This window comes from Martes martes (genome assembly GCF_963455335.1).
Source record: "Martes martes genome assembly, chromosome: 11".
Lineage (NCBI taxonomy): Eukaryota > Metazoa > Chordata > Mammalia > Carnivora > Mustelidae > Martes > Martes martes.
In genome coordinates, this window is record NC_137899.1 from 62,932,000 (window position 1) to 62,948,339 (window position 16,340).

The window sequence follows — 16,340 nt, forward strand, 5'->3', positions numbered from 1 at the left end:
TGTGGGCCACAACTGGAGGGCAGCACTGCTCTCCCAGCTCACTTGGAGTCAGGACAGAAAGAAGCCCACTGTCTCCCTGCCCCTGCCTCCATCTTGTGGGGGTGGTTTTGGTCATTTGGAAACCACTGGTTTACTGAGTTATCTATGTTACTGCCATCTTCTGAATGTTGACCTTTCACTATTAACCAATAAACCCACATCATAAAAAGTCACATTTCTTTTTTTTATTTTTTTAAAGATTTTATTTATTTGACAGAGATCACAAGTAGGCAGAGAGGCAGGCAGAGAGAAAGGAAGGGAAGCAGGCTCCCTGCTGCGCAGAGAGCCCGATGCGGGGCTCAATTCCAGGACCCTGAGATCATGACCTGAGCCAAAGGCAGAGGCTTTAACCCACTGAGCCACCCAGGCGCCCCAAAAGTCACATTTCTTGATGTTACCATGCACTCATCAGAAAAGTTTTCAGGTGTTGAGAAGCCATCGGCTCCCAGTGGCTGAGGCAAGTCTCCCCAGATTTTAATTTTTAAACCTGACAATTAATTGTATTTTATCACTGACAGTCCATCAGTTGTTTCCCTTGAAGTGACAGGCTCAACTTATTTTCAGGAAAATGCCTGCGGAATACCTGTGTCTGAATAACCACAGTCAGTTTGTCGGTTGTTCCACGGAAAAAACGAGCAAGTTCAATTCACAACTCGCATGGCTGTGCAAGTGCTTTTCCTTGAGACCGCTGTCCTTCTTGGCCATGGGCAGAGTCCTTGCATATACCTCCCATTTTGCTTCATAGAATATTAAAGAGATGTGTACCGTAGGGTTGAGGTTGAATATAATTAATACTTTTTATGCTTCAGCATGGACAGTCTTTTTTTTTTTTTTTTAAGATTTTATTTATTTATTTGGGGCGGGGGAGGGAGAGCATGGGGGAGGAGGGGCAGAGAGAAGGAGAGCAGCTCGGAACCAACCTCACACCCCTGAGACCATGACCCGAGCTGAAATCAAGAGTCAGGCCCTTAACTGACTGAGCCACCCAGGCACCCCAGCATGGATATTCTTAGGTGAAATTAGCATTTTACTAATTTTTTTTTTTTAATACCTCCAGCACTAACTAGGAAAGTTTGGTCCCACTGTCTTGATTTGTGCTACAGGCCAGCAGTTTTTCCCACCAGTTCATTTGCATCATTGCTGCAAATATCAACACAGTGAAAAAGGCAAATCATGTCCTATTACTATGAAGAAAATAGGTTTGAGATCCCTAAAGGGATCTGGGGACCCTTAAGACCAGCGGACTACACTTTGCGAACTGGTGGACCAGATGAATGCCAGATCCTGTCCTACAAAGATATCCAGTCAATCACGTCTGTGTAGTTGAGACTCCCTTTACAACTGAGGTGTGAGGCAGATGACTTGGAGTTTGTCCCAAACTTCTAGAAGGAGGAATGATTGCCTTGGGAGGTGTGTTTTTCCCCTGGGGTATCCGAATCCTGTGAAGGACATTGAAAGATAGGGTAGATTGTCGTAGAATTTCCCCAGGTTTTCTAGAAAGTGTTTTGTGGGTCTTTGAGTACCTTGGCCGTACTTACTTGTTTGCTCAAGAAAAAAAAGCAAGCTTTGCTAGGTATTTCATCATTTTTTTTTTTTCCTACTAGATCAGCTCTGCCCTTTTAAAGAATGAGTAAGAGGCTAGGTTCCCTGCATTTGGCCCAGAAGTTTAGGTCTCCTTGGGAATGGTGACTAATATTTTCTTCACTGTGTGGCAGGGGAGGCCCTGGTGGCTTTGGGAGGTTTGTAGTGCCTAGTAATTTCCACTAGGCAAGAATACTACGGAATTAGCTGTTTCTATTCCAGCTTGGGCTTTACCATTTGGTTCAGGATTATTTCTGGAAATGCTGAGAGATCCCAAAATTTAAACCCAGGAAAAGCCTCAAAGGTCTATTTTTGTCCCCTTTACCTCCATTCCTGACCCTAGGTTGGTAAACAACTTGAGTTCCCATTTTATCAGTTAATCATTGATAGTAAGAGAGGACATTTCAGTTGACTCCTTTGGAATTCCTTCATTTCAAACACTAAGCAAGCCTTGAGTACTTACTCAGGGTAAGTCACTGAGCTGGATGCTCGGCAGGCACCAGAGATGAATGAAGACTGGCCTCTGCCATTCCTGGTCCATTAGCAGGAGGGGTTAAGGCCCTGTGTGAGCGGGAACTGGGGAGAGGCCATAGAGTGGTGGCCGGTACATCAGGGTGGGTGGCTACCCTGATGGGTCTGGCTCTGTGCCAGTCCCTTCTACTGGCCTCTGTGTTAATGCCATCATCTTGTGCAAGATAGATGCTACAGGTCTCCAAGCCCTCATCCAACCTTGGGGCCAAATGTGTTTTGGGATTCAGAATTTCTTCATTATCAGAAAAACAACCCCGTGCACAAGCCACATACCACCTAATGTCTGTGATCGGGTTTGGGGTAGCACCCTGTAAGAAAAATGTCATCATTTCTGCAACTTAAGGTATGAATAGACACACTTAAGAAAGGACTGTGAGCAACCTCATGACAGTTAAAAAGAAATCGGCACAGGATTCCAAAAGAAACTTGTTTTGGGAGGTTTCAGAAATTACAGATAGTGGATCGTGGGCTGGTTACATTACAGGTGAGGCAGGGAGGGACAGAGAAACTAGTAACTTGGCACAGGAGACGTGGCTGTGTGGTGGTGTGGGAATTAGAAGGTAGGCCTGAGCCTGGGGCTACAGCTTCACTGGCTGCTGGGACATGCTCTCTGTAAGGGGTGTGGGAGAAGGGCTGAGCGTGCTCCTGGGCTCATGCAGGTGGAGCCCAGAAAGTGTTACAGAGCTGGGAGCCTGTGAGTACCTCCCCAGACCATAGGTAGAATTTTAAGAGAAGCTGGGGATGGATGAGAACGATGTCCTGGGGGAGGGAGCACCGTGGGCAAATGCTTATAGGGGCTGGAGTATTTCCCCACCTCCCTTGAAGGGGATCCTTACTGCCCTTGTGCTCGCCCCTTTCAGGATGCCCTCCGCAGACGCGCCCTGAGGCGGTCCCCGGCCTTGAGCAGCACGAAGCAGGCCTCCGAGGAAGAGAGCCGGAAAGTGCCTGAGCTCTCTGCCTGTGCCCCAGCCTGTCCCACGGCTCAGGAGGGCCCGGCTTCCAGCGCTGGCTCCATTTCCAGAAGCCCCCTGGGCCCGCTCAGTGAGCTGACCTCAGAAAAGTGGAGAACCACGCCCAGCAGCCCCCCTCACTTGTCTGGCAAAGGGCTGCTGCGGAGGGGGAGCAGCAGGTGGCGAGATCTCGAGGAGGATAGCCCGGCTGTGGACAGTGGCCCAGAGGCCGACGGGACGCCCTTGAAGTTCTCCTTGCCAGGTGGGAGTGCCAGGCCAACCCAGGAGAGGCTGGAAAGAACATTCACCAGGCAGGGGAGCCAGCCCCTGCCCCTCAGGTGAGCACACTGTGCTGAGGTGATAGCCTTGTCCCTGGTGGCTCTCAGCCTCTCAGAACAAGCCTGTGAAGTGGAGAAGGTAGGTATGGTCCCTCCACGAGGGAGCCAGTAGCCCAGAGCGCACCTACACAGGAAGCTTTAGGGAAGGTTTCCTAAAGGCAAGAAGGCTTTAGCAGATGGTTCCCAGACTGGCCTGCAGCAACATGGCCAGTCCGGTGTGGTGGGAGAGGCGTATCCTCTGGGGGGCCCCGCCCCAGATGGGGTGACGCATCGTTGCTCACAAATCTCTTCTGGAGCATTCCCCCTCCCCCATCCTTCTTCTGTGCTTTCACAATAGATCTTGATGATTCCTAAATTGATTGATTTTTCAATGGTAAACCAACCTTACTTTCCTGGAGTAAATCTTACTTGGGTATAATATATTATCTTTTTATATATTGTTTGATTCCATTTATTCATATTTTTGTGTAAGGGTTTGTATGTAAATACAATGGTCTCTAAATTCGTGAAGGAGATTGGCTGGCGAATTTCCTTTCTTGCAATAGCCTTGTGAGATTGTAGTGTCTGGGATATGCTAGCAGAGCACACCTTTTCTCTATCTCTTGAAGAGTTAGGCACTTGGGCAGCGGTGGTACACCGCAAGCTAAGTAGATAGAGTCCATGAACTCCCTTTGTGACGTTAGGGAGCTGGGCCTACTCTGCCGAACACATCTCATGGCTACGCCATCTGATGCACATACATGCAGAAGTTTTATCTCTTTGGGGTGGATAGACTTTTCTACCATTATGCAACCTCTCTTTATCTCTAGTAATGCTTCCAGCCTTCGTGTCTATTTAGGTAGAGTGACCCCGGCCTTCCTTTGATTATAGTGTATCTATGGGATGTCTTTTTCCATGATTTTACTTTTAACCATCCTGTAGCCTTTTACTTCAGGGTTCCAGCCAAAATCCTGCGGGGTTTGCCAGGATCCTTCCCTCTTTTTAAGAAAATTATAATTTATTCAAACCGAAAACACACACACACACACACACACACACACACACACACACCCCAGTTCACCCATTTCTCCTGCACCCCCCCACCTCCCCTCAGTCTTTTTTTGTAATCCCTCTTATGGCCACAGATTTCCTTCTGAGCAATGCTTCGTTTGTATCCCATACGTTCGCATGTCACACATTCATACAGTTTAGTTTAAATATTTTCTAAGCCCTGTTGTGATTTCTTCTTTTGCCGCGCAGGTTATTTAGACCCGTGTTTTTCTGGTTTCTGCTTTTGAGTCCCGGCTTGTTTTCCCTTCAGCCATTACACACTCCTTATGATTTCAACCTTTTGCTATTTGTTGAGATTTCTTTATGGTCCAGTATATGTTTAAAGCTTATCTCTTATAAGCAGCATAAATTTGGAATTTTTAATCCTATCAGATAATTTTTCTTTTAGTGGGAATAATTACTGCATTTACATTTTCCTTTTGCATTTGTGAGGATGAAAAGATCCGCGTCTCTTTTCCTTCATAGAGTAAGATGGTTTTCCCAGCACCGTCTACAGTCTGTTCTTTACCCCAGTGATTTATGAAGCCTCCTTTATTCTTTCCTAAGTTCCCATTTCAACATGGGTCTGTCTTTGAGCTTTCTGTTGTATTTATTGTCTTCTGTCCTTTTTTAAAAACTAAAACCACATAACTACAGGTTTTATTACTCTGGCTTTGTACTTGTAGCTTAGTATCTTGGTAGGGCCAGCCCCCGTTCTTTTCCTTTGTTTTAGCATTGATGTAACTCCTTATAGATCTTTATTCTTTCTATAGGCCTTTTTCCTGTTCCCCAGCACGTGTAGCTTATTCCCACAAGAGGGAGACCTGGCTTGTTCCCTTGCTGTAAGGGCCTGGCTTCCACATCATCCCATGACTGTTTCTTGTCACTCAGGATTTCTGGACTCAGAGTGGTTTTCTTTGACCAACTGCCCCTCCAGCCCCACATCTCCAGCCTGTTTGGTTGTCCTTACAGCACCTATCATCACGTGAAATTATTTTGCTTACTTATCCATTATTTGTCTCCCACACAATAGACAAGAAATTTCCTGAGAGCAGGGACCTTTATATTCCCTACTCCTAGACTAGTATTTGGTACATAGAGGGCATTCAATGAATATTTATTTAATACTATTACTCCTACCACCAACAGCATTAACAAGATCAATACACTTCTGATACTGATCTATTTTGTGCAAGATATTCTTCTAAGTGTTTTAAGTAGATTCACTCTTTTACTTCTCGTAAAGTCGTGTGAGGGATATGCCACTCAAATTCCCATTTTACAGTTGAGAAAACTCAGAGAAGTTGCTCTACTTGCCTACGTATTATTTATACACATAGTAAGAGGTAGAGCAGGGGTGTGAACCTGGGCAGTGAGCTCCAGAGTCTGGTGAATACATGAATGAATGGTTTCACCTCTGTCCCTGAATAGAAATCCTTTCCACAGTCTTTAGATGGTGACTGGCATCTGCTTGAACACCTCCAGCAATGGGGAACTCCCCACTTCCCACAGCAGTTTTGCATAGTTCTGACTGCTAGAAAATTCTTCCTCACACTGAGTTAAAATCTGTTTGCTGTTGTTTTGCCCTCCTATGCCAGAACCTGTGTGGGCTGGAGAGGGAATAGTGCCTCAGACATAATGGGTTGGGAGCACTCTCGGGCTGTGGTGATCGAGGGAAGATGGTGGGTTGGGGAGCAAGGGGATTGGCTGGAGTATCAGGAGGCCCGGGTTCTAGTCCTCACTTTGCCCCGGGCTAGTTATTTGTTTTGGGACCTCGTTGTCTCTGACTGTAAAGTGTGGCCTCTGGGTAGTTGATTTTCAGGTTTCCTTCAAGCTTGTGCATTTTGCTGGCCTAGGATTCTCACTTCCAGAGTCATTCTGGGCCCTCTGCTTTAGTCGCCAGCTATTTATTGAGTACCTACTGTTTACAGCCTCTTAGGAGGTATGGAGCCTGGGCTCTAGCCTGATGAGCTGGCCTGGCAAACCCATTCTGCCCCTTAGAATCACTGTGGCCTTGGACCAGTTATTAAACCCTTGAAAAATGGTACGAACTTTGTCTTACAGGAAGCAAGTAAAAGTGCATTCACAGCCCCTCCCTCCAATACCAGACAAAGTGTGATTAGGGGTATTTAACACATGTTTAATAGTGTTGACCCTTATCCTGATCACTCAACAAACATTTTGGGGGCTTTGCTTTTGCCCACCACTTACTTTCTGTTTGCTGGGCACTATGCTAAGTCCTGGTGTATGTTGTCCCATTGGCTCTTTATAATCCATCAGCGTGAATATTATTGTTGGTTTTCCTTTCTTTGGTATTCTCGCTAAAAAGTATTCTTCTCCTGAATTCTGAACAAGCTGACAAGTAAAACAAAGGGTATGAGTTAGGCTGGAGTAACACACACATCATTTCTGTGATCAATAAGGAGAAGAGGGAAGACACAGCAAATCATGATCATGAGGCCCAGTGGGCCCGGAGCTCCGCAGACTTCCTCTCCTCATGTCAGGCCTAGGGCAGATCAGCTCACAAGGCCACATGGTGGGAGGGGCTGTCCCCCCCATCACCGGCAAAGCAGCAAGAATAATAGGGTGCAGCTGAGCTTCATGTCCCCCCTTTCTTTCTTTCTTTCCCAAATTAACCAGTCAGATAAGTCCCACTTCCTGCCTTTGGGTGCAGCGCACAGTGGGGAGGAGAGTCAAGGCCTGCAGGAGGGTGGACTAGCAGAGCTCCCTCCAAGCTCCCAGAAGACCCTGGGAGTTGGGAATGAGCCTCCTCCCAGCACTTATTATCCCCATGTTGCAGATGAGGAAACTGAGGCCAGAGAGTTTAAGGAAACTGTCAAGGTTCTGGGTGGAAGCAGGTCCCGGGGCTCACAGCTTGGTGGATGGAATATGGGTTGGATTTCCACTGCCTCTTGTCCCCTCGCCCGGGCATCTTTGTGCAGTGCACGTCCTACATAATTGTAGGGCACCTTTGATTTAAAACCAGGCCAGAGTCACCTTCCTGCCCTTCCCAGCCTCCCTCCGTCAGTCCTGCCCACCTGCACCCCCTCCCCATTTATGTCATTCAGTTCAGTAAATGGGGATGTGAGTCCTAGTGTATATCAGATCCTGGGAGGGTCTGATCTTCAAGGTGAGGGAGACGTGTGCCTATGTTGTCATTTTAAAGCATGACAAAAGACAGTGAGGTGATAGCTGAGCAGGCTTGAATGTGCAGCATTGCCCCATCACCCAGGCCTAATGGAGCAGAGGGAAGGTGCCATGCAGAGCTGTCTCTGGGCCTTGCAACATTGGGCTCAAGGAAGGCCCTGGAAGTCCCAGCTGGGGCCCAGGCAGGGGCAGGAGTGGGCAGCATGTGTCCTGGGTTAGAGGGTGCAAGCTCGCCATCTGACCTGCTGAGATGTCAGGGGGCACGAATAGCTGTGCCTCCAGGCTCCTTGGGTCTGACTCAGTTGCCCAGGGGACGAGCTTCTGCTTTGATCTTTGTTTCTTTCCTGTGTCCTTTGATCTCAGAAGATCCTTGGGAATCTTGTTGTCTGGGTTCCCCACTGGGGGGTTGTGGATGTTTGGGTCCATCTGTCATTCATCCCTGGCTCATCAGGGCTGCCCTTGTGGGGTTTCTGTGATGATCAGTTGGACGTGCTTGGTCTCTGGCCCTGACCTGGGGGCGGGCGGCAGCCCTTGCCTCGCTCTGCTTCCTGCCTTTGCTCCATGTCACGGGCAGGTCCTTCCTCTGCCCCTTTACAGACCTTGCCGTCACCCACATTCCAGAGGCCAGAGCAGGCGCTTGGGGAAACCCTAGGTGTGGGACTAAGGATTGGGAAAGGGGTTCTATATTTATCAGTACCCAGAGCTAGGCGTCCCAAGTCTGGTGGCTCCCCACGTGGCCCTTTGTGAAACTCGATGGTCTGGGTGGGGATGACTTCACATGTGGTACTTACAGACGTCTCTGGAGGCATGCTGGCCCGTCATTTCTGTGAGAATCCCTCAGGACTGCCATGGTGGTCTTTCTGCAGATTAGCTCAAAACTCGTCCCACTGGGGATGTTGCCGGAGGAAGTGGCTTCAGCTTCCGTGTTCCAGGTGTGCATGGGCCACACAAGCTCCGGCACTTACTGTTTGCCCAGCATCCTTTGGAAACACGGTGTGTCATCATGGTCATGAGACTGAGAGGAATTGTTGGCCTCTCTTGAGGATTCAACCCACAGCAGTGGCCGCCACGGCAATCTTGAGGGGCCAGAGCCCCTGAGCAAATGTGTGTCTCCTCAGGCAGCTTGAGCCATGGGGCCTTGGAACTTTGGGGATGAAGCCCAGCAGTGGTTTTTTTGTTTTGTTTTGTTTTGTTTTTTAAGATTTATTTATTTATTTTAGGGGGGGAGAGAGAGAGAGAATGAGTGAGCACGCAGGGAAGGGCAGAGGGAGAGGGAAAGAGAAACTTCAGCAGACTCCTCGCTGAGTTCAGAGCCCGACACCAGCCTCCATCTCACGACCCTGAGATCACAACCTGAGCTGAAACCAATAGCCAGATGCGTAACTGACTGCGCCACCCAGGGCCCACAGGAGTGTGTTTTAACAAGTCCGCCAGGTGATGTGCTCCAGGCTGAGGTTGGGGAACCAGTGCCCTAGAAGCCAAGCCTGAGATGGAGGGTCAGTTGCTTGGAATTACTGGGGGTGCCCTTAGGAGAAAGGCAGTGGGGGGAGCAAGACAGGGCAGGGGAGAGTCTCCACTGGGGTGTGGGGCCTCAGTCGGATCCCACAGGGAGATGAGAGGGTGAACTGACCCCGAGCTGCCCCACCATTAAGCTGGGAGAAGGGCTTTTTTCCCATGTCAGCCATGGGCCAAGGGTTGCTCATCCTGGGCTGGGGTGGGCAGTGTGCCACCTCCTGCGTGAGTCTGGGGGAGGGTGACTCTGTGGAGACGGACGCCACCTTGAGCCATTAGTAGCCAACACAGATGGACGGCAGCTGAGGGGGGCACACTGATGTAAGGGCAGCTGAGGGGGGCCCCAGCACCCTCTCCGTCGTTCTTGTGGCTCCTTGTACACTCGCCCAGCCCCTGCTGCTGCGATGGACAAGCCGTGGAGCCTGTTTGTGGACACCACCTCTGGTGCCTAGGACGCCGTGCTGAGGCAGGCAAGGCAGACAGACCGTGGAGGGGAGGCCAGCATGAGTCCCAATTCAGGCACATCGGCAGCTGTCCCATCCCAACACCGCAGTCCCCATGGCAGGAGTGCTGGCCAAATGGTCACTGGCTTTGTGGCTCCGTGGCTCGTAATGTCCCATCGTATCAATCAGACGGAAGGAGCCTCTTGAGCCTTCTTTGGTGTCCAGCTCCCCACCAGGGATGCAGAAGAGGGAGAGGGCTCTGTGCCTCCGAAGCCCAGGGCCTGCTGTGAAGCTCTCCACGCTTGGATGCTGGACTGTGGCCCTCCCAGAAGATGGACGAGCCAAGGGTTAGGGAATGCTGTTGACAGGGCAAGGGGGCCTTGGGCTCGCAGAGGCCATGCGTCAGGCCAACACTTCACGGTGAGGCAGTAACATCGGGTGAGGAATGTGACTTAGCTGCCTTGTTCTGTGGCATAGACACCACCATGGTCCCAAAGTGTCAGTGACCCTGTCTCTGTGTCCATTCAGGGACTTGGTGACTAACAAGAGGTGGGGCGGTGGCTGGCAGAGTTTTCTGCGTTTGTAGAATGGACAGTAGGTGGCGGCAGATCTTCATGAATCTTAAAGACTCCAGAGACCCTGGCTGGTGACTGCATGCAGCGGGAGCTCACCAGACCCTTCACAGGGCAGTGCACTCTGAGGAGAGTGCACTGGGTCCCTCCTGGGTCCCCAAGCCCCTCCCAGGCTCCCGATCCTGAGCGGGGGACCGGCAGGCACCCAGATGCCTGGCTGCATCCTGATAGGGAATAAATAATGGCATCTGGGGCTTGGCAGGGGCTCAGTGGAGGATGTGGTATTTGTGGTTTATTGACTATTCCCCATACCCGAGCATCCCGAGTCTGACAACATCTGCACCACATGGGATGAGTAATGGGTGGAATTTCCATTTTAATTTATCTCTGCACGTTGTTTGGACATGATGTCAGACTATAAAGGTTCGGAATTAGCTGACTGTTGAAACATACACATGACGCAGAGGCTTGCTGTGTGCCAGTGGCCCCATGTGAACAGGTGGCCTGCCCGGGGCTCCCGTGCTGGTCCAGCTTCCCCTTCATAGCTGACTCCCCGGGGACCTCTCTTCTGCAGTGGGTACGGCTGCCCGGTGCTCAGCTGGTTCTCCCCCCATCCACCCTGAGTGTGTGTCCCCCATCCACGCTGGAATACCAGTTCTCTCGTCTGAATGCGGGCCTCTTCCCAGCATGTGCAGGAGATTAAACATGAGACACTGCTCCTGTGCACGTCACAGGCCCCTTGGAGCCGCACGGGATGGGGCTAGATGACCTTAACCTGTGTGGTAACTGGAGTTGCTAGGTACCTTCGGCTCCAGAGCGCCCGGCTCTTCTGTCCGGTTCATCTCCCAGGGCAGAGGGACTTCTCATGACCCAGATTCCCTTTGAGATCCTCTTAGTGTGGCTAAAGAGGTGAGAGCGCGTCCATGCCTCTCCTAGGAAGGGTGAGTAGTCACATTTTGTCCATCTCTGGACATCAGAGTGACAAAGATCCTCCTCTGATCACATCTGGGCCTTACCAGCTCTGCCCAAGGCCTGCGTCCCCGGCACACAGACTGGGAAGCCACTGTTGCTGGACGGAAGGAGGCTGTCAGGGCTCAGGGATAATTTTTGGGAGACAACTATCAGCAGAGGGGGAAGTATGTGGACATTGCTCTTTCCTAGGTGCTTTCTTTCCCCCTCACTCTGTTGCTGCTCTGCCAGTTAGCTCACTAGACCCTGGCTACCAGAACTGCAGAGAGAGGCCTGTCTAGAGGTCAGTGACAGGGCCATGATGAGAGTGAAGCAAGCAAGTCATTTAGGGTATGGAATTTAAGGAACATGTGTTCTCAGCTTGGGGGCCCATCTGCAGTGTGGACACCTGCATGAACCTGGGAGTGGGTGCCTTCTTACATTTTGTACCCCAGGTGCTGCCCTGGCTCACCCCAATCCTGGTCTTGTCCATAGAGTCTACATGCTTCTCTTCTGCTCAGTATCATGGATAACCCTCAGTATCGCATGGTGACCTGATAACTCACCTTTCCTTCCATGAAGTCCTTGAGGACTGGAGTGGGCTTCCTCCCTCCTTCCCTCCCTTCCTCCATCTTTCTCTCTGCCATCTCCTTCCCTCCCCTTCGTCCTTCCCTCCCTTCCTCGCTTCTTCCCTTCCTTCTATCCTCCTGTCCTCCCTTCCTCCTTTCCTGCCTGCCTGCTTTCCTTCCTTGTTTTTCCAGCCGTATCCTTGGATCTGGCAATAAACATTGAGCCAATGAGAGACTGTACATAGCAAAGACATAGGAAGGGAAAATTATGCTGATCTGCTTGGGGCAGTGTCATAAAACTTAAACTGATAATTTTAAGCAGAGTTGGAACAATTCAAAAATTTATTCTCAAGTGCGTTTGTTGGTATTCATTCATTCACTCACTCATTTTTTCATTCATACATTCATTTAACCAACCATCCACCTAACCAATGCACCAACCCACCAACCCCACCCGTTACAACTGTGATGTCCTGCATTTAAGTCATTTTGAGTGCTCCCTTCTTTAGGAAGCTTCTTCAGATCTCTTCCCTGTTCCGAGCCCTGGACACGGCCCCCTTCTCATACTTCTCACAGTGCATGCCACATTGCAGAGAGCTGACAGGTCACCTTGTTTCTCCTGCTGGACTGTCAGCTACCTGAGTATGGTCCTGAGTTCTCTGTGGTCTGCCCTCCCTCAACTTTGCTCAGAATTGTTCCACACTTACTGGATGGAGCTGAATTATTGGCTTTGCCTTGAGGAGGAAGAAGTGAAGTGTGAGGTCTTCCCTTCACTCAAGGAATGTGAGTAAGAGTGGGATGAGTGATCTTGCAGACAGAAAAAGACCTACAAGTACCAGGCAACATCTGTCCCAGGCTGGATGGATGGTGCCCATTCAGATGGAACAGGGTCTTAGAGGAGGGGATGCGCCTGGGCTGGGCCTTGAAGGGTGAGTCCATTTGGGGAATAGCCAAGGGCCTCAGTTCTGTGCCTGGACATACTCATCGCCCATCTCTGCATTCCTCCAAACTTGAGATTTCTTGAGAAAAGTCTTGCTGGTGTTCTGGGAAGTCTCATTCCTCAGAGCTAAAGCAGCTCTTTTACTTTTCCTCAGCCCTTTGTTTCTGGAGGCTGTCTTGGGTCCTATTGCAGCCAGTTTTGGATGATGTGCACATGTGGGAGCTTATGGAGAAAAGAGCCTAAGCTCACAGCTTTCCCTGAGGATTGAGAAGACACTGTGATTTAGGGAAAAACTGGGCATCCTTCTTAGCACCTTGAGTAGAACTCTGATAGGCTGACTGCCAGGGAGCCTGGGAGAGAATGCCATTCTGTTCTGATGGAGTGGACCTTCCCTCGTGACCCCCAGCTGGTTTTCCCAAACAACGGCTGTGGGATAGAACACTCCTGTGACTCACTCGGGGTGGTGCCTCTACCGAAGAAAGATGGTCTTTGATCCTGAGTTCTATCAGGGGCGTTTTGGTCAGAGGTCTTCAAATCACAAAGATGACCTGCCAGAGCAGTTTCCTGTATAGCTGGATTCCATGTGTGTGCCTCATTCCAGAAAATTCTACTTTGTTTTCTCTACTCATTCCACAAGAAGTTACTAAAGCCATAGGATTCCTTCCATTTCCTGTTGAGGCCATTTTTGTAACCTTGGGCCCCTCAGAAGTGGAGCCTTTTCCTAATAGAGTAAACAGTTTTTGATCTCAATCTAAATACGTGTTATTTAGTTTTATTCAACAAAGCATTTACGAAGTGTGCCTTGCTTGCTCGGATAGTGTTGGCGAGAGAGGTGATGGATAGGTTCCTGCCCCACAGAGGCTGAGACATCCATGCAAATGACTGTCCTACAGGATTAAAAAAAGGCAAGTGACAAGGGGACAAGGGAGGAAAGCCATGGAGCTAAGGTGTGGATTGTTTCAGGGATAACTAAGCTCAGCCACACTGAGAGAGTTATTGGCTTCATTTAATAGGTGGGGAAACTGAGGCACAGAGTGACTGACCAGTCTGAGTTCATGCAGACAGTCTGGCTCTAGGAGCCTCACTCCTAACAACTGTCTTTAGGCACCTGTCTCGGAAAGAAGCGGTGTTGGGATGCTGACATTGGTGAGGACTTAGAGAGTTGGTCTGGCAGTTCAGGGAGAAGACCCATCCCAAGCTGAGGGAACAGAGTGAACAAAGGCAAAGAGGTGGATGTGTTGGTGTAGCTAGAACACAGGGCATGTGTGGGGGACCAGGAGAAGAGGAGACTAGAGGACCAGACCGTGCCTTGAGAGCTGGCTCACAGAGCAATAGAGGGATAGAAAAGTGTCTTGAGTTTTCAGTTATGTGGGTATTGTTTTTTTAAAAATCAGTTAGAGCTATGCTTCAGAAGATCACTCCAGGGGCGCTGCAGGCCTAAGCAGGACTGGTGGCAAGAGCCAGACCTAGAAGGCAGGGTGGCCTCTGAGCTGACCATGCCAGAGGGTTGAGGAGCAGGGCACCTGGAAAGAGAACCCATAGGAGGAGGGCTGGGAGGCTGGGCGTGCAGGGAACAGAGATGGGGATCCAGAGGGGAGGCACTGGCAGGGTCACGAGGCAACGAGGAGTCAGATCCTGGGCATGTCCAGCTGACCTTTTGTTTCCACAGAGTGGGGCAGAAATGCAGATCCTGGGAAATGTTGGATGAGAAGTGTCTGGGAGGGACTGGCATGGGACGAAAAGCTGATATCCTTGGAGGGATGGACTCTGCCAAGGGTGCATGATAAAGGCACCTGGGTCCAAATTCTGCAGGGGAGAGCCATGTGTTTGTTGTGATAAGGCAAAGCAGTGATCAGAGCAGGAGGAGGACTGGGGAGGTGAAAGAAGAGAGGGTCAGGAACTTGACAGCTTTAGACCCTTAGGGGAAGTTGGGCAGGTCACCAAGTTGGGTGATGGAAGTAGCTTTGGAGGCAGCAGGTCAACTGCAGCAGGGTGAGGAATGGTGTGGGTGAGGTCAGATATAGGGAACACGGAGCTTTGTAAAAGTGTAGAGGGGAAGGGAAGCATAGGGACATGATGGCAACTCAAGAAGGGGGAGTGTTATAGCCAAACTATGGAAAGAGCCTAGATGTCCATCAACAGATGAATGGATAAAGAAGATGTGATATATATATATATATATATATATATATATATATATATTATATAATGGAATACTATGCAGCCATCAAAAGAAACGAAAACTTGCCATTTGCAATGACATGAATAGAACTAGAGGGTATTATGTTGAGCAAAGTAAGTCAATCAGAGAAAGATAATTATCATATGATCTCTCTGATATGAGGAATTTGAGAGGCAGGGCAGGGGGTTTGGGAGATAGGGAAGGAAAAAATGAAACAAGATGGGATCGGGAGGGAGACAAACCATAAAAGACTCTTAATCTCACAAAACAAACTGAGGGTTGTTGGGGGTTGGGGGACAGGGATAGGGTGGCTGAGTTATGGACATTGGGAAGGGTGTGTGCTATGGTGAGTGCTGTGAAATGTGTAAGCCTGACGATTCACAGACCTGTATCCCTGGGGCAAATAAAACATTATATGTTAATTTTTATTTTTATTTTTTGAAATATTTTATTTATTTATTTCACAGACAGAGATCACAAGTAGGCAGAGAGGCAGGCAGAGAGAGAGGGGGAAGCAGGCTCCCCACCAAGCAGAGAACCCCACGCGGGGCTCGATCCCAGGACCCTGGGATCATGACCTGAGCTGAATGAAGGCAGAGGCTTTAACCCACTGAGCCACCCAGGTGCCCCTATATGTTAATTTTTAAAAAGGCCGGGGCGAGGGGTGTGTTAGGGAACAGGGCCCTTTTTCTAGGATGGGAGAGATGTGAGCATGTTTGTAAGCCCAAGGCCAGGCGCCAACAGCAGAGGAGAAACTGGCCATTCACAGGGACTCTGAGAGGCAGGAAGTGTGTTGCTTGGGTGGGGTCTGGGAAGGGCTGCACGGACAGTATCAAGATTCATTTTCTGCCATGCTCCGTTATGGTAACTGATGTTGTGATGATGGGCCTGGGGCATTGCAAGTTCTCAAAGGAGCTTTTCAATCCAGAGTGAAAGAGCCGATTCTGCTCAGGAGAGTTTTTGGGTCATTTGACGTTTCTTCCAATTACGTATAACTTTGTTAAGTTATTGAGGACTGCCATTTGGAAAACATGGCATTTTATTGACTTCTGAGACCTGAAAACATGGCTTCCCATCTTTAACACATTTAACAACTCTCAGCACGGTGAGCTTGAAAGAACCTGAGATTTAGAATTGGACAGATTTTTCACTTACTAACAGGGTGGCCTTGGGCACAATATTTTTGTTCATCTCTTTGTGGCTTAGTTTCTTTGTCTAAGAAATGGGATGATATACTCGTCTTTATGGGATTGTTATGAAGAACAGAAGAAATAATGTATATAAAATATTTAGCCCACAGCAGTTATAAATACTAGCCTTCTTTTCTGTTATTTGGTTATCCAAAAACACCCTGTTTCTTAAGGGGATCTTTGTATTCCTGAGTAAACGGAAATTTTGTAAGAAAAGGATGGATGGAAAAGTAAGATTAGAGCTGGATTATGGGGGATTGTGATTGTCAGAAATGTTTAGATCTGTTTTACGGGCCACGGCCAGAGGCAGTGAAGACAAGAGCATGGCCTAGTTCCCGTGCCTCAGGATCCGCGTCTCTCATGGGGCCA

General features: G+C 49.3%; 1 protein-coding gene across 1 annotated transcript in view; it reads left to right on the plus strand.

Moving 5' to 3' along the window:
- MINDY4 (MINDY lysine 48 deubiquitinase 4) overlaps nucleotides 1–16,340 on the plus strand; it is a 102,729-nt gene that overhangs the window by 14,205 nt on the left and 72,184 nt on the right. The window contains exon 5 of the mRNA XM_080818148.1: nucleotides 3,012–3,439. Within this exon, the coding sequence (XP_080674274.1) occupies nucleotides 3,012–3,439 (428 nt within the window). The remainder of the gene's footprint in view (nucleotides 1–3,011; nucleotides 3,440–16,340) is intronic.